The 25,624-nt window shown below is 44.8% G+C and overlaps 1 protein-coding gene across 1 annotated transcript; it reads left to right on the top strand.

Annotated features, from left to right (window-relative positions):
* The first annotated feature begins 1,604 nt into the window (after nt 1–1,604).
* OPN3 (opsin 3) lies at nt 1,605–22,546 on the top strand. The gene is made up of 4 exons (XM_081905845.1): nt 1,605–2,160; nt 13,784–14,103; nt 19,121–19,372; nt 21,869–22,546. Exons 1-4 carry the CDS (start codon nt 1,779–1,781, stop codon nt 22,133–22,135), a joined length of 1,221 nt encoding a protein of 406 aa, XP_081761971.1. The 5' UTR covers nt 1,605–1,778; the 3' UTR covers nt 22,136–22,546.
* Nucleotides 22,547–25,624: the final 3,078 nt, after the last annotated feature.

The raw sequence follows: 25,624 nt of genomic DNA on the forward strand, positions 1-25,624 counted from the left end.
GCTTCAAGAACACTGTCCAACCATCTCCTCCTCTGTCATCCCCTTGTCCTTGTGCCCTCAATCTTTCCCAACACCAGGGTCTTTTACAGGGAGTCTTCTCTTCTCATGAGGTGGCCAAAGTATTGTAGCCTCAGCTTCAGGATCTGTCCTTCCAGTGAGCACTCAGGGCTGATTACTTTCAGAATGGATAGATTTGATCTTCTTGCAGTCCATGGGACTCTCAGGAGTCTCCTCCAGATCATCATTCAAAAGCATCAATTCTTCATCGATCAGCCTTCTTTATGGTCCAGCTCTCACTTCCATACATCACTACTGGGAAAACCATAGCTTTAACTATATGGACCTTTGTTGGCAAGGCGGTGTCTCTGCTTTTTAAGATGCTGTCTAGGTTTGTCATTGCTTTTCTCCCAAGAAGCAGGCGTCTTTTAATTTTGTGACTGCTGTCACCATCTGCAGTGATCATGGAGCCCAAGAAAGTAAAATCTCTCACTGTCTCCATTTCTTCCCCTTCTATTTGCCAGGAGGTGATGGGACCAGTGGCCATGATCTTAGTTTTTTTGATGTTGAACTTCAGGCCATATTTTGCACTCTCCTCTTTCACCCTCATTAAAAGGTTCTTTAATTCCTCCTCACTTTCTGCCAATATAGTGCATACATTACACAATTGTCCTCATCTACCTTGTGGACTTTCTAGGTTAACTCCTGTGGACAACAGGATGTTGCTTGGGCAGATCCAGCCCAATTCTTCTTGGGTCAAGAGTGAATTAAATGGCAGCATTAAAAAAAAAAAGTCACCTCCAAACTATCCACCCAGGGATTATTCATCATATATTGCTTGTTTGTCAGCTGCCGAGGGAATATTTAAGATAACCTTAAAATAAAGAGTAGTTCTCCTTTATATGGACAGGAGTCCAACACAAAATATTAACCCAGCCAGAGGGCAAACAACCACTCTTTTGGCCCAGTTCCTTCCACACAAACACACCCAGTGCCAGATTAACGTATAAACGAAACAAGCTATAGTTTAGGACCCCACTGTCTTGGGGTAGGCTAAACAAGCTATAGCTTGGGACCCTACTTTCTTGGCCCCCCCAAAAAAGATGAACATTTCTTAAAGATAAGATAAAAAACAAATAAAATAAAACCTACATACAGCAACAGTGTTTTGTGTTGTGTAGGCTCCTATTTGTTATGGCTTTAGATACCTATTAGGTCCATAAACCACAATACAGCATATAGTCAACACAAAAAACAGTGGCAATTTGTTGTTGACCAAGTACAGGTGGACATATAAAGGGCCCCATTACCTTCAGTAGCTTAGGGCCTCATCAAACCTAAATCCGGCCCTAAACAGCCCCCTTCCCTAACTCGAATTAAATTCGCTCAGGATCGGACTTAGACTCTGACGGACTGCCGCTCGCGAGGGGAGCCCGCTGGAGCCCCGCTGACTTCCCAGCTTCCCGCGCTTCGCCTTCTCCGCGGGGAAATAGCACGAAGCGACTCCGCAAGGCGCGCCGGCCCTCCCGACGCCCCTCGCCAGCTTCTCTTCAGGCGGGCGGGCGGGCGAGCCGGAGGCGGGCCCAGGCCCATGGCCCCTCCCTTCCCCGCCCTTGTGGCGCCAAGAGCGGCCGCGGCGGGAGCGCTTCTTCTGCTGGCTCCCGGACGGACTCAGGCGCGCTCGCAAGAGCCGGGCGCTGCTGCGGAGGCTGCGCTGCGGCGGCGACCGTGGTGGTTGTGGCGACATGTGAGCGGAGTTTTTTGCGCGCCAACGCCGAGCGATGTACTCCGGGAATAGCAGCAGCAGCCGCAGCAGCAGCCTGCAGCCGACGCCGGGGGAGCAGGACTCGGAGCAGCAGCCGGTGCAGCCGGCGGATCCGGCGGCGGGGCCGCCGTTCAGCGCCAGCACCTACGAGCTGCTGGCGCTGCTGCTGGCCACCATCGGCATCCTGGGCTTGTGCAACAACCTGCTGGTGCTGGTGCTGTACGCCAAGTTCAAGCGGCTCCGCACGCCCACCCACCTCTTCCTGGTCAACATCAGCCTCAGCGACCTGCTCGTGTCGCTCTTCGGCGTCTGCTTCACCTTCCTCTCCTGCCTGCGGAACCGCTGGGTGTGGGACGCCGCCGGCTGCGTGTGGGACGGCTTCAGCAACAGCCTCTTCGGTAAGGGGAGCCGCGGGGGGCGAGGGCGCCTCTGGCCATGTGCAGAGGGACTGGGTCCAGGCGGGGAGAAGGGTGAAAGAGGAGCTCGCTGTATGCTCTCTCTCTTTGTGTGGTTCCAAGTCTCTGATGTCCCCCAAGGATGCAGATCAATACTTCTGTCTTTTCAATAAATGAATACTTAGGAGGAAAGAGAAGGGTCCCGTCCCCCTGGCAGCCCATTTCTCCCACTTGCGCCTCCCAGAATAACGGACTGCCCTTCCTCCAACCAGCTGGCCCCTCTCCTGTAATCCCTTCAGGTCAAGTCCTGTATGGCCTCCTTTTCTTCCCTCCCTTTCCTCGGATTATAATCACCGGACCCATAATGTAGTTTGAGAGTGAGTGCAATCCCCTCACGTTCTGTTAAAATTAGATGATGCTTCTGAACACGTGCAGAGTGCACCTCTCACGGTTCAGTGCTAGGAAATAGAGTTTCTAAGGAATCTGTAACCTGAACCTTATTCTGGCAATGTAGGTGTCTTTTGGCTTGAGCTAGAAACTGCCATAAATGCTGCACATCGCCCCCCACCCCGTCTTATTTTCCACTTCATGTCTTTGTTCCCTGTCTGATTTGCTATGCATGCTCATTCCTGGTCCTGCAGGTGGTATCACTTTCATTTCACACCCAACCTTCTGATATGCAGATTTTCTCCTTTCTCCTATAGCATCTTTGGGGTGTCTTCCCATCTCATTAGGAAGGGTGGGGTGGGGTAGTTGTAGATCCATGAAGCAAGAATTGTGTAGACCCAGGACATCTCTTTGCAGAACACTAACTGAGCGATGGTACCTGATCACTTTGGTCTGCAGTGCTGCATGTATGGTCTTGCTTCTTATTTGTACAAGTGGTACTGAGGGTGGTGCGCCAGTTGCCTAGATCTGCAGAGCCTTCAGGCTTATGTCTTTGTGGAAATGTCCTTACATTCCACTTAGTGGGACTGAAAATTATCCCACACTTCATTTTGCCATGGAAGGTAATTAGTTTTGTAGATACGTTAGTAACAATAATGGGATGCTGCTTGCAAATACAACATTAGGCAAGTCTGGCAGTTTTGAAGTGCTTAGCCTTGTTTATTAAAAAAAAGTAAAACAAACGTGCTAAATTAGACCACTCTTTAGGGCACCAGAATACATCCTGATGCAAACTGAAAATTACCGTATGCAAATTTGCATAGGATTTTTTTTTCTGGAGAAAAATCCAGCTCAATTTTTTTTCCTTCCAGAAAACCCACATCCCTTCATTCCACACAGTTCAGTGGCTGCTTCCTGTGTACTTTCTAGACCTCCTGTGTACACAATCCCAGGTGTGGGGAACCTTTGACCCTCCAGATTCTGTTGAACTAACACTCATCAACCCCAGCAAGAGTGGATAATGGCTTTCGATGATAGGAATTGTAGCTTAGCATCCTCTGGAGGGACAAAGGCTTGCCATTCCCTGTGCCCCATAGATCTAACCTCTCTCTCTGACCATCATTCCATTTTACAAACACCTCCATTTTAGCATTACTCCACCAACACCCGTCCTTTCACCATATCTTTCTTTTGCTAGGAACACACACCACACCTGTACGTGATCTAGTGCAAAAGGCCCCCAAGGAATAACTCTCACCACATGCCACTGACTTGCATCTGCCTCAATCTAGTCCCCACTTTCCCCACTTAAGTCTTGTGTCTTCAGTTGCCGACAGGCAATCAGCTTCCATATCATGCACACTGTTTGTAAGTGACCTCTGCAGCTCTTGCTTGACAGCTGAACTTTTGCTTTCCCTTTAAATCCCTGCAAAAGCTCATCTTCTCTATGAGCCTTTTTTACTTAATTCCTGATTGCCATTCCTAACTGTAGCTGATACCAAATCTTCCTCTCTACCCTTGTATGGCCAGTTATCTGTATTAGGGTGAAAGTTCCTTGCAAGCAGGTGATTGCCTTTTCTACTCTGGAAGGCCCTTGTATACACTGATGGTGCTGTATATATCCTACTAATAACAGACTCAAGCTTTGAGGGTAGATCCTCAAGATCAGGCTTGGGGGAACATCAAAATTTCCACAGGTTTTAGATGCTTAAACTTTAGGGGGGAGCTCTTAAGGGGAAGGGAACCCCAAAACAGCCTAATGCTGACTGAGCATCCTCAGTGGCCATGGAATGCTGATTGACAGAATAAAATGGAAAACCAGGTGGATGGAACAGGAGTGAGGAACCTGGATCCCACCAGATGCTGCTGGATGATATCCCCCCCCCCCCCGGACTATTGACTGTGCTGATGGACCGCTGCTTCCTGACCCCAGGAATAGATGGGATGGCTGGCTGGAACCAGAATAGGATCTACTCCACATTGCTTCATTTTGTTTTCGGTTCCACTTGTAAATAATTTCAGGGCAAAACCACCTGCATCATTCTCCATTTCTTTTCTAATCTGCTACTTCCTTGGCAATTTCATCTTCATTTTTCTCGTCTTTTCCTCAGACCCATCAGATACGTTCCCACCTCCTTTCATTCATATTTCCTTGTGTTTCTGCAGCACCCAGGATGATTCACAACATCACCGCTCAATCTATTGAGTACGTTTTCCCTCATCTTCAGTTGATTCCTGCCCCCCCCATCCTGAAATGAATCACAGGCTGCAGCTGTTGTGATTCAGGTATCTCTGTGAACCAAAATCACACAATTTTGTTTATATGTTTTCCTTCCTGAAGTGGAAAATGGGTGAAACTGCTGGAGAACAATTCAAACAATGCTAGTGGAAATTTGCTTCCCCTTCTCTGAAGCCATTTGCAGAGACATGTAGTCATTAAACTACATTTAAATTGGTGTCTTTAGTAGAACGGAGTATGCTTTTTAAATCATTAAAACACACACATCCCCAGGTAAGATAGCTATCCCCAGATTTCTTACACTCACTTGACATGCCAGGAGTCTGTAGCTATTTTTGTAGAAAAGCTAAAGGTACGTGCACAAGGAAGCCATTTGTGATGACACATGTACCACATCGCTGGAAAGCAGTCACAACCTCCTCCTAACTCCTGTGTGTTTCTATGCCTGACGAATTCCTTTTGAAGGAATTTAAGAGCCAAAGCATTTCCATGAAAAGCAGGGCTGGTGTCACAGAGTGGTCCTCCTGGCCTCGGTGTGTGGGTCTCAGGCAACCCCCCTAACCAGCTCTGCTTTGCACAATCTGAGTGTTTTGCCCTGGCTGAAATGTGTCCTGATGGTGCTTCCTGCTTTCCTGGATGGAAGATACAGAGAGTTGTGTGTGTAGAATCTAGCTTACTGCACAGAGGTAAAGTTAACACTTGATGATTTGTCCATGGTTGCTTTTGACATTGGTGCTGCTGGCAGCGGTGGAGCAAGCCAACAGGCGCCTGGGGCAGCGCGCATGCCCAGCCGCCTGCAGGGGTGGGGCCAGCCAGGGCGAGACGCTCCGCGGGGCCTCCGGAGTCTGCCTGCCTCCTCCCACTCAGCTGCCCTACAACTGGGGTGGGTAGGCAGCGTGCAGACCGTTTGGGCAGTGGGGAGCCTGTGTGCGCCCAAGCCACCACATCTTTCCCAGGCTTAGGTGCGCTGCAGGCCTCGTGGTGGGTGCCGCCCGGCATTGTCAACCCCCCTCAGTGGTGACACCCGGAACAGCCTGCCCCCACTGCACCCCCCTTCCTCCGCCCCTGGCTGCTGGTGTGCGGCCCCCAAAAGAGTGTCCCAGAAAGAAAAGCGGCCCTTGGGCTGAAAATGGTTTCCCATTCCTGATGAAAAGCCTTAATTTTTTTAAAAGAATGCCAGCAACATGATGGCTGCATGCACATAATATTGGAGGTTTCCGTACCTGTGGAATGGATTCCTCCGAGGGCTGTTCGCAAACAGGTGGGCATCACTTGGTTTCTCTACAGTCAGTTATTCTTGGGCATGCAGAAGCTCCACATGATGCATGTGTTGTTTGTGTGTGTAGGGAGTGGGGAGTGGCTCTCCAGATATTGGTGAATGCTAGTTCCCATAAGCCTTGCCAGCATGCTCAATAGTCAGGGTCCCATTGAAACAAATATGATTTGCACAGACCATCTTCAAGCTCATGTGCAAATAGGTTCTATGGGCCTGCTAATATAGGAACTTAAAGGTGAAGTCCCTGATTCTCACTAAAGGTTATCTGCAGAGGGAAGGCAGCTCAGCTAAGCCTTGCTCCTTCACTCATTCATAATCTATATTCCCAACCCATGTGTCAGCTGGTGCTCATTCTAGGCAAATGCATTTATGGATGCTGTCTTGGAGTGCTGTTGCTTTTACTGCTTTAATTGGAGTTGTCAGCTTTTAAAAAATGCTGAGTGCCACCTAACACTTTATCCTCAAAAGGACTCAATCTCTTCTTGTACCACACAGAATAGCACAAACTGTTCTAATATGCTATTTTCTGCATTGTGGCAAGAAGCCGTCATCTCCAAGCCACAACTCCCTTTAGAATGTATCTCAACTGCTTTTTGACAGTCATATATTGGAAAGGAATTAAGTCCCTTCTTAGAAATCTCATTTTAGATAAGAAATCTGACTTCTAATTGTTGATTGGTTGGGATGCAACATTGGCATCTGCTGGAAGTTCAGCTGCCCACTTAAAAGAGGTGCACACCTTATAGTCCATGAACATATCATGCAGACTAGTGCAAGTTAAGGCTGCGGTTGTAAACACAGTTGCAAAGGGGGTAAACCCAATGGAATGCAGTGGGAGTTGCTTCCAGGTGAGCAGGTGGAGATTTGTGCTACTTGCCTTTGGAAAATAAGAAAATAAATCCTCTGACAACAGTAATGATAATGTACAGGGACACTGTGGCAGTGCTTTTATAATGAATGCAATTCATAGAAACAACAGTTGCAGTGACCCAGTTGATTCATCTTTTTTTTGTTCCTGGCACATGACTGGACATTTAAATAATGTTGATTCTGCTCTCAAATATTTGCCATCCATCTGATGTCTTTGAGATTAACTTCAGCAAATAGAAGTGGGGAAACAGAGCTGGTTTCCTCTTTCAGGATACTGCAGGGTGTATGGATACCATATTGAATCATTTTTTTATGAATCATTTTATATGTAATCAGCCATATTGTAAGATGCAACTTGACGGCCAGTGGAGGGAGACAAAGCTTTCATCTTCACATTGAAAACAATTCAAGGACACTTTTCACTATTAATTTTTCTTTTGAACTTAACTGACATGGGGAACAGCTTCTGTTTGATTAAGGAAATGTTAATAATTTGAGTTAAAGAGGACTGCAAGGATCCTAACCATCATCCCCACCCAGTCTCTTGTGCTAAGGTGGTATCTTCCATGCTGCACTTCTCCCATCCATTAAGTTCCTCATCTCAACTGTTACGCAATTTCTGCAATTCTAAAATCAGTGATCAGCTGCCCCGTGTCAAATGTGCCTTTCTGGCTCAGGGGTCCATTTAGAAAAGGATCCAGGAAGCATAAGCCAGTAAATTAGGTACTGTTAAATAACCAAGTTCTTTCGTAAGGATATAAAGGCCAGTTTTACGAAGTTGTATTTAGAAAGTAGGTCAGTATATACACACAGACACAGTGATGCGTAAAATTAACTTTCCCGTAGAATTTTTCACTTAGTTGGTTTTTGCAGTCGAAGAGTGGTAGAGCAGCATCTTTACATTGTAGAACGGAAATAGAAAGGTGGACATAGCTGTTCGTTAAATCCAAAATTGAGTCTCCTGCTTTAATGCATTTTTGCCTACTGCCATACAGCTAGAAAATCACTTCTGTTGTGTCACTCTATTCAGGCCTGACTCTGCAGGAGCATTAAGGCGAGGTGCTGAGGGAGCTAAAAGGTGGTAGGGGGTTGCACAGGCATGCCTCCAACACAGCTTTTGGCCCATGGGCTGCACGGCGCACCTTTCTCTATTTCCCATTTGGACCCAACTATTCCTTCAGCTTCTGCTAATGATGCTGGACTTGTTATATGCAGAATCGTACTGTTGGCATTGGTGGGCAGTGACTCTCCAGAGTTGCAGACAGGGGCCTTTTTCAGCCGTACCTGGAGATGCCTGGGATTAAACCTGGAACTTTTTGCAAGCGAAGGAGATGCTCTGCTGCTTTCTGGAATTTGGAGGTGGGTGTGGCAAAGTGCATGCAACGCTACTGAGAGAATGAGGAATTAATAACTGCAAAAGGGGCTATCTTCCTTTCCAAGGTAGCAGGGGAAAGAAAGATCCCTAGGTGCTGTTTGTGTTGCTTGATAAGGAGGTCTGCATCTCAGATGTGTTCTGTTTTAAAATAAGCTGTTAAGTTCCTTTAGTAAGTAGTCACATCTGTTCTTACTGGAAGCTTGAGGGTACCTCCAATTCTACCACAGGCTTTTCTTTTTTGAAGGCTTCATTTCCAACTTCCAGGGGTGACTTGGGCTGCACTCACATGGCAGCTTATTCCATTTCCCTCCATTCTAAGTTCTGCACTATATTTGAGCTTTCACGTGAAACAAAATGCACTTGCAGAAATATAGCACGTTTAGTGCTCATTGCCATCTTATTTGCTTCCAGAAAAAAAAGCTTGTACATAGCATGGAAATGCGTGCTAAACTTGCCCTATGTTGTTGTTGTTTAGTTGTTTAGTCGTGTCCAACTCTTCGTGACCCCATGGACCACAGCACGCCAGACACTTCTGTCTTCCACTGCCTCCCACAGTTTGGTCAAACTCATGCTGGTAGCTTCGAGAACACTATCCAACCATCTCGTCCTCTGTCGTCCCCTTCTCCTTGTGCCCTCCATCTTTCCCAGCATCAGGGTCTTTTCCAGGGAGTCTTCTCTTCTCCTGAGGTGACCAAAGTATTGGAGCCTCAGCTTCAGGATCTGTCCTTCCAGTAAGCACTCAGGCCTGATTTCCTTAAGAATGGAGAGGTTTGATCTTCTTGCAGTCCATGGGGCTCTCAAGAGTTTCCTCCAGCACCATAATTCAAAAGCATCAATTCTTTGGCGATCAGCCTTCTTTATGGTCCAGCTTTCACTTCTGTACAGCACTACTGGAAACATGCCCTATATTCCACTGTATCTCTGGAAATGGCTTTTTTGTCACGTGAAAGCTCAAGTATAATGCAGAAATTAACAGTTTGGGAAACTGGAATGATATGCTATGTGGATGTAGCCTTGAATTGGCATTTCTTTTTGGGCATTAGACTTCATTTTCCCATTCAACTTCCAGTCAGCGGATTTAAGGTGGCTTACATGTTTGAGCATATCAGGATGCAGATTACAGCGTGTGGCATATCATTTCTTTGCCATGTATCTGGATTGTGACTGATTTCAAAAAATCTGGGCAGTGGGATTGTTAGTAAAAATCTTTCCCTCAGAATCAGTTCCATATAATGGTGAGCCAAGAAAAGGTTGTTGCCTCATTGCCTTACTTCCGTGTTGTTCACTTAATATTTGAAGTGAAAACAACTATTTCAAGTATGATGCATGTTGTTCTTCTCTTCAGTGACATTTGTAACCATTGCATGGTCCCTACTTCACTTCTTTTGCCAGCTTTTGTTGTTAATGGATGAGACACTGCTTTATTATTATCATCTGAAGAGTGCTTGGAACCAGCATGGTGTATTAATTAGAGGGTTGGACTAGGACTGTGTGGAAGCAGGTTCTGGTCCTCAATCAGCCGTGAAGCTTGCTGAGTGCCCATGGGCCAGTCTCATTATTTCGACGTAATGCAAAACATTACGCCAGTCCTCCTCCAGCATGGCTACAAGGATGAGTTCAAAAGCTTTTCTTTTCATTTTAGGTTAACCGCAGATTGTGACAGCCTCCATACTAGGAGAAACCTGCTCATCTTAACTCTGGCTTGCTAAAACAAATTCAACTTCAGATCCTAGTTTATGAAGCCAACTTGTTTTAAGATCAACCACAGTTTAGAGTGCAAATGACATACTAAACCACAGTTAATCTAAAACATGCTTAACGATGCTGGAGGAGGAGAGGGCAGAGCTTGTGAGCCCACTGGATGATAAGAAAGTTACATCTTCAAGGTAGAATCAACAGGACCTATGCCAGAAAGCACAGAACATCCTTTGCCCCATGTGTATGAGCAAGCACCTTTGAGCAGTAGGAGCTATCTGCAGGAAATAGTTCTCCAGCAATGATTTCTGCAGTCAAGTCACTGTGCACTGTAAATAGCTGCCTGGTTACTCTTAAGGACAAAGTGTATTGCAGTTAGAAACTGTTCAGTGTAATGATTTTTGCTTGCAGGAATCAAGTGAAAAGGTAACCTATGGAACTAGGCCTGTTTGTCCACTGTATGTAGGGCAGTATTGCAGCCATATACAGAAATGGATTTCTGTGTGTCCTTTGCCCGACTACTCTGCAGAGGCCTAAGCCATAGCATTAATATGGGGGGGGGGGAGAGTAAAGGGATTTCAGAAAAGCCAGGGAAGTCCAGAAGCCAAAGGTAGTGCTCAGTTGTTGACGTACGGAATTTAATTGGGCATGGCTTTCATTGAAGCCTGTAGAGCACTGCTTGTGTTGGAAGACTGGGCTATATTTAGCTCTGGCATCTCTAAGCCTTGGGAAGCTTTGGAGCATTAAGAGAGGTGCTGGCAGCAAGCCTTGTGCAGCCTTCAGTCTTTAAACTAAATGAGCACTGCTCCACCAAGAAGAGGACACTGAGCTTCCCCAAACAAGTGCCAGCTTCTTTTTATTGGTGGTGTTACATATCTAGTCATTCAAACCTTAAGCTAGAGCTCCACATTTACTAATAATAATTTCAGGGGAAGGCATTTCATAGAAGGATAGAATTGGAAGCGACTCCGAGGAACATCTAGTTCAACTCCCTGCAATGCAGGAATATGCAGCTGTCCCTTATGGGGATCAAACTTGTGACTTTGGCGTTGTCAGCAGCACCACATGCTAACCGACTGAGCTGTCCACGGGAGAAAAGCGGTGGTTGAGAGATGAGGATTCTTAGCCTTTCCCCTAACTTCTGGTTCTCTCAGGCAACCCCACTGTTTCCCCACTCCTAATCTTGGAATGAGTGTTCTTTGTGATAGTTGTAGGTGGAATAGGGAGAAGTGTCCAGAGGTTGGGGTAGGGGAGGAGAATTGGTGCATAGCAGAATGATTATATGTGAATAATTACTCACATCCCGCCTTGGCTGCTCCATGCTGGATACAGCAGCAGCTGCTGAATCTCTCTCTGCCATGCATTATTTGAAAGCACTGAAACCAGAGAGGACAGAGATGGCAACTTGCAGAGGCAGAGCTGGATGCTTTTTAGGCAACAGCAGGCAGAGTGTGTGGAGCACCCATGGCTTCTCAACGCTGTTGTTTACTGAGAGCATACTCAACACGGTGTCGGCACAGCAGCGGAGCCAGTTTGACGCTGCCTCTTGCTTCCTCTCAGTAGGAAGCCAGATGTCTCCAGATTTTGGGCTGGGGAGTTATAAAAACTTTAATACAATCCATAACCTGGACTGCCCTCAATTTTACCCTAACCATGCCCTCCTCCCAGTCTTCTAAGAAAAGTTGTAAGTAGCTAAGGGGGCCAGCAGTAAACGCATGGGGGCTTGGAGTGGCAAAGGAAGTACAAGGGTTCTGTTTTGAGACTTGGACTCCCCCTCCCTCCCTCGCTTGCTTCTGTGAGGTGTTTTGCCCTAGCAGCCACAGAGTTGATATTTGTGGTGGGTGCTAGCATCTGGCTATCTATGGCAGGATTTTTGTAAGAGTTCTCAGAAGATGTCTTCTTGCCCTTCCAGTTTGCCCTAACAATCTGGCCCTGCACCAAACGGCTCCCAGCTGAGATTCATTTTTGGTGCCCCTCCACCCCCAAAGTTGTTCAGCTTTTGAATTTTGTGTCACAGTTGTCGTCTATTCCGTGACTTTTGTGCGTGTGACTTATCTTTGTCATACAAGATGAGGCCGGTATCTAAAATTCTGCGTTTATTCATACCACATGAGCTGTTTGTGCTGCTTCTTTCAGCTGGCGGGTGGAGGGTTGAGTTGATAGATCATGACAGATGCTTCAAAGCATGGGGCTACAGGCAGTCACCAGCCTCTAAAAGCCAGCCCTGTCCACTCACCCATGCACAGGGCTAGTTCAGCACATATGAATGAACTGAGAAAAGATGACTCATCTTGACTTCAGCATGTAAAAAGTGACTGTTTGCATTTGCCTTTACTTAAATTTGGATGCCTGCTTCATCAAGTGTGCCAACTCATGAGCTCCCTTCTGGATCGGGGGGGGGGGGGATGTGCATCTTTCCTCATGTAGCTAATGATGCACATGCTTTGAAAACAGAACTTTGGATTATTTTTTCACATGTTAACATGTTACTGATAGCAAGCAGGCTGCATTGGCTCTATTTATGTTGAGCTGCTTCATGTAAAGTTGGGAAACGGCCCAGACCCAGGATGCACAACCTTTTCAGCCATGACATTTGATGCTGGCTTGTGTGCATGAGCATGCACACACACACACACACACACACACACACACTCTCCCACTGCGCATGCAGGGATGCCACCATCACTTGCCTCCTCTCAACTCCCCAGGTGGGAATTGCTAGCAGTTGTGCTTGCCAGGAAAACATGGGGTGGAGCAAGCTAGACAGAGAAGCAGTGGGTGGGGGGGACAACTGTGGTCTGAACAATGTTTGCTGTCTAGAATGATCTTTCTATTGACTGGAAGTGCTGTGTTCAAAGAAGGCATCAATAACAGGCACCCTGGTGGTTTTGTTCCATCTGGATCTTATTGCGAGTCCATCAGACCGTCGTGGGACTCCTGCTGAATTCATGCTTCTCTTTTGACTTCCCTTTTACTGTCTGCTGAATAAGTCTTTTCAAAGTGTGTGTGTGTAGGAGTAGTGGGTGTCATCACGACAGAGCTTGTCTGAGACTGCTCGTAATCTAATGCCTTTTCTGAATTTGATTATAAGGGGTAGTGGTTCTAACATAAGGTTACTGGTCTGTTTGTTTGTTTGTTTGTTTTTTTGAGCTAACAGGTTATAAGTGATAGGTATTCTTTGACTACTAATAGACCTGTCACCAACAATAGTTTTCAATGTTTGATGCTTTGCTGTTTTTATTATTTTGCAAGCCACCCAGAGTGGCTGGGGCAACCCAGACAGATGGGTTGAGTATAAGTAATAAATTACTACTACTGTTGTTATTAACATAAATTATTTGCTTATCCAGTCAATTGGATGTTTTATTTTGACCATATGGAACTAGGCATACAGAGCAATGAAACAAGCGCCACAAATCACAAGGCTGCATGCAAAACCAGAAAACGTATACCAGTATTTATTGGCTAGGAAATTCTTATGCAACACTCTCCCTAAGGAAGCTCTCCTGGTAATCTATTCTGTACTAAGTGAAGATGTATTTGTTTACCCAGGTATTTGGATGTGCACTATTAGTTTGCCTTATAATAGTGATCTTTGGTTTTTGTTCCTATTGGGGGTGTGTATTTATTTTTTAAGTGGTTTTTTTGGGGGGGAGGGAGGAATGATTTTAGCTTAATTGTGTTTTTCTACAAAGTACTGGTACTTCGTTATTACAAAATGCATCTCTGTATTGGGGATAATTTAATAATGTAAACTAAACTTTTTATTTATGTCTCCCTGCAGGAATCGTTTCCATTATTACTCTCACTGTCCTGGCCTACGAACGCTACCTTAGAGTAGTCCATGCAAGAGTGATTGATTTCGCGTGGTCTTGGAGGGCAATCACATATATCTGGCTGTATTCCTTAGCTTGGACAGGGGCACCTCTCCTAGGCTGGAATCACTACACTCTAGAAATTCATGGATTAGGTTGTTCAGTGGACTGGAGGTCAAAAGAGCCCAGCGATTCTTCCTTTGTCCTCTTCTTCTTTCTTGGCTGTCTTGTCACACCAGTTGGGATCATGGCTTACTGCTATGGACATATTCTTTATGCGATACGAATGGTGAGTTAATTCAAGCAGTAGCTTTTCACTAGAATTCAAATGGGCAAATGCAGAGTGATCACAATGTGATTTATGTGGATAATAATAATAATAATAATAATAATGTATTATTGATACTCCGCCCATCTGGCTGGCTTTCCCCAGTCACACTGGGCAGCTCCGAACAGAATATTAAAAACTCGATCAAACATTTAAAACTTGCCTAAACAGGGCTGCCTTCAGTTGTTTTCTAAAAGTCAGATAGTTGTTTATTTCCTTGACATCTGATGGGAGGGTGTTCCGCAGGGCGGGCACCACTGCCGAGAAGGCCCTCTGCCTGGTTCCCTGAGGTTCCAGAAGGTCCTTGTGCTGGACCTCAGTGTCCAGGCAGAATGATGCAGGTGGAGATGCTCCTTCAGGTATGCTGGGCCAAGCCCATTTAGGGCTTTAAAGGTCAGCACCAACACTTTGAATTGTGCTCGGAAACCAATGTAGGTCTTTCAGGACCGGTGTTATATGGTCTCGGTGGCCACTCCCAGTCACCAGTCTAGCTGCCACATTCTCAATTAGTTGTAGTTTCCAGGTCACCTTCAAAGGTAGCCCCACGTAGAGTGCATTGCAGTAGTCCAAGCGGAAGATAACTAGAGCACGCACCACCCTGGCAAGACAGTCTGCGGGCAGGTAGGGTCTCAGCTGACGTACCATATATTGATAAGCTGACTGTACACATATTTTCACATCTTGCCTTACTTTTCCTGACAACATTTTCTCGGAAATAGTGCCTCTTATACATGTGGGCAAAATGTAGCAGCTGAATTTGATATCCTTGACTCGAAGGAGCTTTAGGGAAGTTTTTAATGTTTGATGTATTACAGCAGTGCTCCCCAACCTTTTTATCGCCACGGACCGGTAAATGTTTGATAATTCTCTGTGGCCCGCTTGTTTTGATTTAATAATTTTAATTTAATTGTATTTAAACATGCCTTCAAAATAAAATACAGCTACACCAAAAAAATGAATATAAAGTGATTTATTTTATTTAACTCACTAGAATGCCAAATCAATGAGAACCCTGAGCTTGTTTCTTTGCAACGAGACGGTTCCATCTGGGGGTAATAGGAGACAATGACACCCGAAGTGTGTTGCTTATCTCCAGTTTATTCCATTGTTTTGTTTTGGTTGCTGTCACTGCAGAAAACCCCGCTTCACACAGATAGGTTGTCGGAAATGGCAATAGGGATTTAAGTGCTGTGGTGGCAATCTCAGGGCATTCCGCCATGACTTTAATCCAGAACATCGGCAGAGTTGTTGTCTTGAACGTAGTTTTAAGGCCACCGTCATTTGCAATCTCCAGCAGTTGTTCTTCTTCTTGCATAGACAGGCTAGATTCGCCTGATTTGTTGGCAAATGGGTCGCGGATCCATTCCTTACCAGTTCGTGGGTCTTTTGTGGTTGGGAAGTAGCGCTCAAACTCTTTTAAAAGCAAAGACAGGTGATCGTGCACCAACTGGCAGAATGAATGTTCAAGCTCAGTCTTGCCTACAATCCCTGATAATGTCTGAAACATGTCCAAAATGCCTCTGTTCACGCGCCGTCCCCACAACTCCAGTTTGGCTTTAAATGCAGCTACTTTGTCTGACAACTTGAAAACAGTTGTCATTTTCCCCTGAAGGCCCAGATTGAGTTCATTGAGCAGGCTGAATATGTCACACAGGTAAGCCAGTTTTGCAACCCATACCTTGTCACTGAAATGTGCTGCCAGCGGTGACTTCTTTTCTGAGAGAAATCTTTGCAATGGCTCTCGTAATTCAAATGCTCTGGTTAGCGATTTTCCTCTGGATAACCATCTTATTTCTGTGTATAAGAGAAGGCATCTGTACTCTGCGTCCATCTCCTCACAAAGCTGCTCAAACAGGCGCGAGTTAAGTGTGTGTGCTTTGATGTGGTTAATAACTTTAACGACATCCATCAATACGCTGTTAAATTCCGGTGACATTTTTCGGCTTGCCAGCATTTCCCAGTGAATGAGACAATGCGTAGATTCACTCTCAGGTGCAACCTCCTTAATCCGAGCAGTTAAACCAGACAGTCGTCCGGTCATGGCAGCATATGCTGACACAAAAGGACCATTTCAGTTTTTCTGATATATAACCATCCAGTGACTTGAACAGTTCTGCTCCTGTGGTGTTGGTTGGCAAAGATTGTGTACATAACAAATCCTCATGCACATCCTCCTGATATAGATATCGCACATAAACAAGTAGTAGTGCCTTGTTGTCGATATCTGTAGATTCGTCAACCTGGAGTGCATTAATGTATTAATCCTCTCCAACAATTGTGCCTCAATGTCTTCGGCTATTTCCTCAATGCGCCTAGTCACAGTGTTAGCTGACAAAGGTACATGTGCTATCTTTTCCACAGCAGCCTCTCCTAGAAGTTCACGGCAAATGTCTTTAGTGGAAGGCAAGATCAATTCTTCACCATTAGTAAATGGCTTTTTAGCCTTAGCAATGCGGTTAGCCACCAAATATGATGCTCTCAGTGCATTCTCCTTTATTGATGTGGTGGCCCTCATAAATATCTTCTGTGCTTCGTGCTCCCATTTTTTTCTTTCAAAATACTCCAGGGGCTTGTCTTTTATGCCAGGGTGCTTGGCGGTCAAGTGGCGAAGCAGTTTTGAAGGTTTCATTGCCTCATTAGAGAGCTTCTCGCCGCAAACTCGCTGCGTGGGAATCACCTGTCCCGCTAAATCCATATTTCAAATAGGACTCATGGTATTGTCTGTTAAAAGTTGTATGTTTCTTTGATGTTGAAGGCTCTTCTTCTTTCTGTTCACTGGACCTTTTTTTCTTCCCAAGGAAACTTTCTAACGATGTCTGTTTCATACTCATTTTTGCTAATTTGTGGGTTAAAGCAGACACAATAACACGTCAGTACACATGAGTACCGGTGAACAGATAGAAGAGCTAGAAGAGTGATACCTTCTCTTTCTCTTCCCTCCACTGCTGCTTGCAACCGCTCAGCTCCAGGTGTCACCTAAATCCAAATGTAAATCAAAAAACTATCAACGCAAAAATGTGATCAGTGTTTTAAATATATGACCAGTATATCAAAATAACTGTGAAATATATATATATAAATCACAAAAGATGACTGTGCCCCCTTTCAATACAGAGATGCCAACGTGCCCCTTTCAACACAGAGATGCCAGCATGTCCCTTTCAACACAGAGATGCCCCAGCGTTCCCCTTTCAATACAGAGATGCCAGCGTGCCCCTTTCAATACAGAGATGCCAGCATGCCCCTTTCAATACAGAGATGCCAGCGTGCCCCTTTCAACACAGAGATGCCCCAGCATTCCCCCTTTCAATACAGAGATCATCGCGCCATAGTGCTGAGTCTCCTCAATAGCAGAGAACCCTCGCCCCCCCTCCGTGCACTTATGCCTGAACCCGCACAAACACATTCGACCCAGGAGTTGTTGACCTAAACAAGTGCAATAGGCCTGGGTGAATAAGAGGGCATTCTAATAAAACCACTGCTGCTCCTCTTTCCGTTTGATAGTGCTGAGTCCCCCACTCCGTGCACTTACTTCACGGCAGCTTCTCTTCAGTCCCCGCGTCTCCGACCTCGAGTCCTCAGTCCTCCCGTGGTGCCTCCTCCTCGGCCAATGGTGTGAGGTTTGCCTTTCGGCCAATCAGGAAGCGGGAGGACCCGCTCCCTGATTGGCCAGGAGGAGCATCAGTGTAACAATAGTGAATTTTCATTCGCTATTGTCACACAATGGGCGGGGTTGAGAGGGCGCAATGCTCTGCGCCTTGGCCGCCTGCCACAGTGAAATGATTTGAAGTTCCTCGGGCAGCCCGGTGCTGATTGATCCACGGACCAGCACCGGTCCGTGGACCGGGGGTTGGGGAACACTGTATTACAGTATTTTAATATTTTTTTGGAAGCCGCCTAGAGTGGCTGGGGAAGCCCAGCCAGATGGGCGGGGTATAAATAATGAGTTGTTATTATTATTATTATTATTATTATTATTTGCCTAGTGCACACACATAATCTAGTTTTCACATTTTTCCTAGGAACAGTGTGCAGTGTTACTCCCCTAAAGGGAAATGGAACAAGTTATTGGGCTGTGAATAATGTTGAGGATTTGGGTGGCTGCACATAATGACCTTAAAACAATTTAATAGGTACTTCTGGTATGTGTTTTCTATAAGATGAGTCCAGTATTGTAGTGTTAGGAATAATGTGGTTCCAAGAAAGGCTTAAGAATTGCTACCATTCAGTTCAATTTTAAAAATGCTATCCAAGTAAGCCTGTAAATACTAAAGATATTTACAAAGGAATACATAAAATCAAAACTGATGGAACTTATTTCCAAGTAAGTATGCTTAGTATTGAATTGTTAAACCATTGAAATAGATTGTTCAAGAATTAACAATACAATATTATTACATACTTGTTTGAATAATGCAGAAAGTCACACTAGGTAATTTTACATGTATACAATCACATGTATATGTGTGATTGTAAATAAAATCAATAAATCTATAAAAATTGCTAGTATTGGTAATTACAGGGTGACTATAGGGATTGACATAAAATTGCTGTAGCTCAGTACATAGTGAGTTTCTGCTGTTAATGTTTTTGTTGGTGTAACTGAACAATAATGGATAACAAAATAAAGGCTCTGTGGCACCTTATAGACATAACAATTATTATGGCATACGTTTTCATGGACAGGAGGTAACTTAATCAGTAGTCTTCAAAATTATTCCATAGATCTGTTAGTCACAAGACTCTGATTTTTCTGCAATAGATTAACACAGCTATTTCTCCAGAAGTCAGGGCATCATCAGAAATCTGATTTAAATGAAGCTGGTGAGAAGGACGATGCCTTAATAATTTTTGAAACGTGGTTAGCTGTCAAATAATAAGACCACTTACAACGGCATTCTTCTCTCTGAAGGATTTGGAACTGAATCCTCTTTAAAATATGTGCTGTTTGATTGTTTTCCATTATTTTTCTTTGCAGCTTCGTTGTGTTGAAGATTTGCACACTGTCCAAGTGATCAAGATCTTAAGATACGAAAAGAAAGTAGCTAAAATGTGTTTTTTAATGATGACCACCTTTCTTATCTGTTGGATGCCTTATGCAGTGGTCTCCCTTTTAGTAGCCTATGGGTATGGCCACCTTATAACTCCAACAGTGGCTATTATCCCATCTTTATTTGCCAAGTCAAGCACTGCCTACAATCCAGTTATCTATATCTTCATGAGCAGAAAGGTAAGCAGCTGAAAAGCAGAGTTACTTACTGAGGCCGAAAGGATCGCGTCTAATGCATTACGCAATAGAGGTGGTCTTCCTCCCGACATAAGCACAACATGGCAGAAATCACACATAGTATTATCTTGCATCTATAGGAAAATAGGCAAGAAAGGCACAGAAGGCAAGACCAACAGAATTTCTCTGGGGGAGAAAAGGAACAGTGAAACTTGACCAGCATAAAGCTTCCTAGTAACTTAACAAGGGTGCTGTTCTTTTTACCACTTGCACCATATATAGGCTCAAAGCATGTCTGGTGGATGTCCTAGTTGCCGTCCTTGCATCCAGGGCACTGATTCAAGAGGATGTGCTAGGGAACACCTGGGATTGTAAGTCTACCGTGAGCATACAAGGGAGCCACCCTAGTTATTTGGGTTTCCATCAATTTCGACTCAGGAACATGAAATGAAGCTGAATTACTGGAAGGGTCAGAATGGTAGACAAAAGTGCTTCTTCGCATAGCACATAGTTAAACTCCAGGGTTCATTCCAACAGCAGGTAGTGATGTCCATGGATAACTTTAAAAGAGGATTAGAAAACTTAATGGAGGCTAAGGCTATCGATGGGTACTAGCCACAATGGCTATGTTTTGCCCCAACTGTTGGAGGCCATATTCCTCCTTGGATACCAGTTGCTAGAACCTGCAGGAGGGCCAAACCGCCTTGCAAAGCCCACTCTTATGTGAAGTGTGTTACAGTACTAAAGTCTGGAGGTGACAAGGGCATGGACAACCGAGGCAAGATCTGACTTCTTTAGGAAGGGTTGCGTGTGGTTCAAGCTAGTAAAAGGCACTCCTGGCTACCTGCAGCACCCAAACTCCCATTCAGTCCTGTTGTGAAAACAGCAGCATCCCCAAACTTTATCCAGTTCTGTGAAGGACAAGATGAGCCCCTTTGCACGGGCTTGCTGGTTCTCCCACCACTACTTCTGCTTTGTCTGGATTAACCTTCAGGTTGTTCCTCTTGTCTAATCCAAAATAGCCTCCTACTACCCGTTTAGAAGTCCACAGGCTGTCGGTGGGAAAGAGGTAAAGCTGAATCCCATCTGCATGCTGATGAACCTTCAGCCCAAACCTCTGGATGACTTCTAGCAAGTTCATGTAGATATTAAGTAGCATAAGGGACAGGGTGGAACATGTGAAACAGCTATATGGGATGGAGGCACCCCGTAGACAACTGACTGTGGCAGAACCAGTGACAGAAGTTTTCTGGAATATAATGCTATGTGCAGATTAGGATAACGTGTTGAGGAATTTTCATTGCAAAAATTTTGGCTGCCCTGGGGAGTAATCTAATTTAGCATGTTTATTATACTTCAGTTTAGTAAACAAAGTTTAAAAAACTTTTAAATTGCCAGGCTTGCTCCATGACACTTGCCTAATATTGTATTTGCAATGGGCATTCATTCATTGCTGCGAAAGAGTGTACGAAGTTGAAAACTTTCTGTGGAAAAGTAGACCACCAGAAAATCTTTTGCCCTACACCACTGGGTGGAACAAAAGTCTCTCAATATGACTGTTAGGGACTGACAATCCATTAAGGACCAGAGGCACCCTATCACTTTGCCTCCTAAGCTCATCCCATGGAGTACATGTGTATACCATGGCAATTCAGAATTAGATATATAGTAGTGACTTTAGGTGGGCTTTATAAAAGCTTCTGAAATATGAGCATGCTAATTCATCCATAGGGATTAAAGAGGGGAGTTTTCCTTTGATAAAATGAGGCAATCATTTTGGCTGTTATCTGTTCTGTTCGGCGCCTGGATCTTGCATTAGCTGCTACTGAAGTCTAAATAGGTTAATAGAAGCAGCTGAAATTCATTATGACTGATGAAGTGCTGCAGATTCCGCCCGCCGCCGGATGGTATTATATATGCTAGATATGATCTAATCCATCCTAAGTCAAAGAGAGGCCAGTTTGCATTAATGCTTTTGCACCCATTGAAAAGAACTTCCTTTTGGGGAGTTTTCTTGCTCACCCTTCCCCATACGGTTCGCTGATGCAGTGGCCAAATATGGAATTATCCTATAATGCAGAAGTAAGAAACCTCTGGACCTCCAGATGTTTTTGGACTCCAACTCCCATTGTCTCTTACCACTGGCCATGGTCTTATGGGTTTCCATCACCTGGGGGATCCACTGGTTCCACCCCATTCCTGTTCTAATGTGTTGGTGCAAATCAAGATTGTCACACATGCAGATACCTGGTCTGCTGCCAGAATAAAAACTGAAAGTACAGTTTTTCCATGTATGTTTGGGAACCTATTGAAGGATAGTTATCAAGCCACTGTAGTGTATCACATGAGTGTATCACATTTCAGTGTATCACATGAGTGTAACACTCAGCAGGCTTTGACAACTGATTTTATGTGGCACCTATGTCATTCTGGTATATGTAGTGTGAAAGTGTCGCTTTCTGAATGCTGGGTTTTCACTGTGATTTGCTTCCCTTGCAGTTTCGGCGATGCCTCATGCAGCTCTTCTGTGTCCGCCTCCTGAGGTTCCAGAGGCGCTTGAAAGAAAAGCCAGCAGCAGTAGGGAACGAGAAACCGATAAGGCCCATTGTTGTGTCCCAGAAGGCAGGCGACAGGCCAAAGAAGAAAGTGACTTTCAGCTCTTCCTCAATCATTTTTATTATCACCAGTGACGACACGCAGCAGATAGACCACAGCACGAAATACACGGGCACAAAAATAAATGTCATCCAAGTGAAGCCACTATAGGGGCTCCTGGGATTTGAGCGGACTTCTGCTGACCAAACTGTTAGACTATCTTTGTGGCACAATTAGGAAGAGCAAGCACCGTCTTTCAGAAGCAAGATGTGGAAGTAATTCAGCCTGCAATCCTTCGCTTGTGTACCTGAGAATAAGTCCCATTGAAATCATTGGGGACTACTTCTGAGAAGAAAAGTGTAAGATTGCCCTGCCGCCAGCCTCAAGCTCTCTGTAACATGTTAATTGTTGTGGCAGTACTGAAACAATGACACGTGGCGGACGGGCGGGTTTTTATTTTATTTTACTTAGAATATTTATTTTTCCATATCATGTCTTGATCACCCACCTACCTGTCCCTTGCTGCACTGTACACGAACCAGGGAAATAAAGGAGCTTCTAAAGTAGGCCATAGTTCCTTCAGCAAGGCCTCGCTGATTTATTTCTTTTTAAGCAATGTCTGTATTTTAACACGCTGTGATGTCGCAAGCCAGTTTGAGCCTGCCTGACAGCCTCAAGCACTTGTCTTGAATTCAATGTAGGGGTACATATAGGCAGTGGCTTTTTGGGGGTTTTTTTCCCCAGTAGGTCACTCTTCTTACAAGACATGGATGATGCTGTAGTGGACCTTCTCTGAGGCGGGCGCAGAAGTTCAAAACGAATGATTCAAAAGGGCAAACAGTCAAAAGGGCCTAAGGGCCAAACTATGTGTGAAGCTGGATTCATGACTGAAATGCTGTGTTTTTATTTTATTACTAACAGTTGGGAGGGGGGAATAACCCTTCTCCCTCTGCATTCCCAACAAAAATCATAGTGACTCCACTTTGAGGAGAGGTTGCAGTACTTGTGGTTTCTTAATTTAGAGAAAAGGGGAGTCCGAGATTACATAGCAGACACATAAAAAATTATGCATGGTGTGGAGAAAAAGGACAGCATAAGGTTTTTCTCCCTCATAGCCCTAGGATTCATGGACATCCAATGAAGTGCTTGAAATTCTGTATACTTACATTACTAGTTTGTATAACTACATACTGAATACAATTAAATAAGGCTAAATATTTAAATAGGAAATAATAAGCAAAAATATATACATTAAAGGAATGCTACTATAAATGGAGTACCCCTTTGCAATAGTCTCTAACACTTGTCATTCTAACTCAGAGAAGTGAGTGGATGGAGGACTTGGTAGTATTGCAAAGCCTTTACTGTGGTGTTTATATATATATAGTTGGAAGCTGCCCAGAGTGGTTGGGAAAACCCTATCAGATGGGCAACATATAAAATTATTATTATTATTATTATTATTATTATTATTATTATTATTATTATTCTCGATGGCCCTTGTGGTCTCTTCCAACTCTATGATTCTATGATTATTATTATATTTATTTTATTTTATTTGGCTTCTAGAAACATTGCATCCTCTCTACAGGATTCCTATGAGTGAAGTTGAGGCCATACACTGTTGGGTGGAAGGCAAGTTTGCTGTCACCGTAATAGTGCCCCCAATCACGTTGTTTTCCTAACAGGACTGGCTGGCAGTCAGTTACATAGGACAAAGTAAAGGGTGCGCTGGGATGGGAGCAAAGCCTGCTTCCTGTCTCTGGTCACCTCAGCGACTGGGGTCCCAGACACCCTTCTATGTCTTTATCGCTCTGCTGGGTTTTAGCTCTTGGAAAACGGAATCTTGGTAAATGAAAATGTATCTTGTCCTTTACTAACTTTGATGTTCAGGTTGTGCACATCAATGCTTAGGTAGGCAAACAGCCTACACAACCACAAACACAAGGTCTCAGCAGGCTTGGGAGAACCTCAATGACTGTAGATTTATTTGTTTGTTTATTATATTTATTTATATCCTGCCTTTTTCCTTTACACTGACTCAAGGTGACCTGCAGATGATGATGATGATGATGATGATGATGATGATATAGCAGAGGGAAATTAATCTGAGCCTACTCCCATGCCAAAGTGACAATTATGGCAACTGCACCATACCAGCTCCCTGACATATGTGTGAATTTATAGGGAAAGAGAATCCAAATTAAGTGGAAGAAACTAGAATGATGGGAAGGATCCAGAGTGCTGTTGCTCAAACCACATAAATAAATAGTGCACTGCCTGTGTGGGTTAGTTCCTGTGGCTTTGTGGGGAGAAAGTTGATGTATACCACCATCTGCTGGACACCATGAGATAATTAACCCACAGTCTCCTTGTCCTGTGTGGAAGATACAGAAACAAGTGAAACCTGCAATGAAATGCTGCAGCGTGGAGTTCTCCTGTTCCAGATATTCCTTTCCTTTCCCTCCTCCTTGTTCTCCAATGGCCTCCCCCAAGTAATCAGCATTCTGTAGCTTCTGAACACACTCAAACTACACTGGGCTGTTTTTTGTGCTGGCTGTTGACATCCATCTGTCTCGAGAGACAATGGAGTGCACTTCTGGAAGCAAAGCCAACCATTGGGGAATCACAGCACCTGCTGTGGCTGCAGAGACTGGTAACTTGTGTTTGCCACCTTCCACGTTGTTTTTGCTGCTTTGGCAGCACCGAAATGACCTCTCCAGGGGGCAAGCCTGGGCAATGTGTGTATGGAGGTCCTGGGCTGGCCAGATAACAAGACTCCCCTCTTGATCTCACTGATGTGGTCTAAAGGAAAGCAGAGCAATACATTTGGCACCAGCTTGGCTGCAAGAGTTGCTGGAAGGAGGCGTACAAGGTGCCACCCAAGCGCCTTTTCTTCTATAAAAATATTTTCCACTTCTGTAACCTTGGGATTACTCCCCCGACCCTGCTGAGACCTCCAATGTATGGCTAGATGGTGCAGCTTGGGCAAGCAGAGATCAGTACTTGAAGAATTAGTATGTATTGGAGTAAGCAACATGGAGAGCTTTGGCCCTTCATCATCCCTGACCACTGGTAATGCTTCTTGGGAGTCCAACCACATTCTGACAGGTTTAGCCACCTCTGCAGAATGCCTCATATTAGTTACTGGGGATTCAAAGTAGGAGAGGCTGATATAACCTGCTTGTGTGCTTCCCATGGACACCTGGTTGGCCACTGGCAGAACATAACATTGGGTGAGATTGGCCTTTAGTCTGATCCAGCAAGGCCCTTCTTATGGGACGTCTGCAGGAGGGAAGAGCACAGAGACTGGGCCACCAATCATGATAGCCATATCAATAACATCCATATTATATCCCATATAGCCAGCTCCCCTCAAAAAAAGCCAACAACAAACATTGGCAGTCTTGCAGACACTTGTGGACTGCTGGGAAAGTTTTGTGGGTGCCAGTCACAAAATGGCTGCAGTGGGGCATTGGAAAAGTAAGAACTCCAGAGTTAAAAAGAAAAGATCTTCTTCTATTTGCATGATATTAATATGGGATTTCTCCCTTCAAATGCATGTCTCCAAAAATCACAGCTCTAGCACATGTTCGCACCACTATGGCACAAAAGATGGATCTCTGGGTTTTTACAAGCTCCCCCTCCCCAACCAACAAA

This window comes from Podarcis melisellensis (genome assembly GCF_964234715.1).
Source record: "Podarcis melisellensis genome assembly, chromosome: 3".
In the NCBI taxonomy this organism is placed as follows: Eukaryota; Metazoa; Chordata; class Lepidosauria; order Squamata; family Lacertidae; genus Podarcis; species Podarcis melisellensis.

Coding starts and splice junctions, on each gene's coding strand:
- OPN3 (XM_081905845.1), top strand. CDS start 1,779: ATGTACTCCGGGAATAGCAGCAGCAGCCGCAGCAGCAGCCTGCAGCCG. Junction 2,161..13,783: donor CTTCAGCAACAGCCTCTTCG/GTAAGGGGAGCC, acceptor GTCTCCCTGCAG/GAATCGTTTCCATTATTACT. Junction 19,373..21,868: donor ATATCTTCATGAGCAGAAAG/GTAAGCAGCTGA, acceptor CTTCCCTTGCAG/TTTCGGCGATGCCTCATGCA.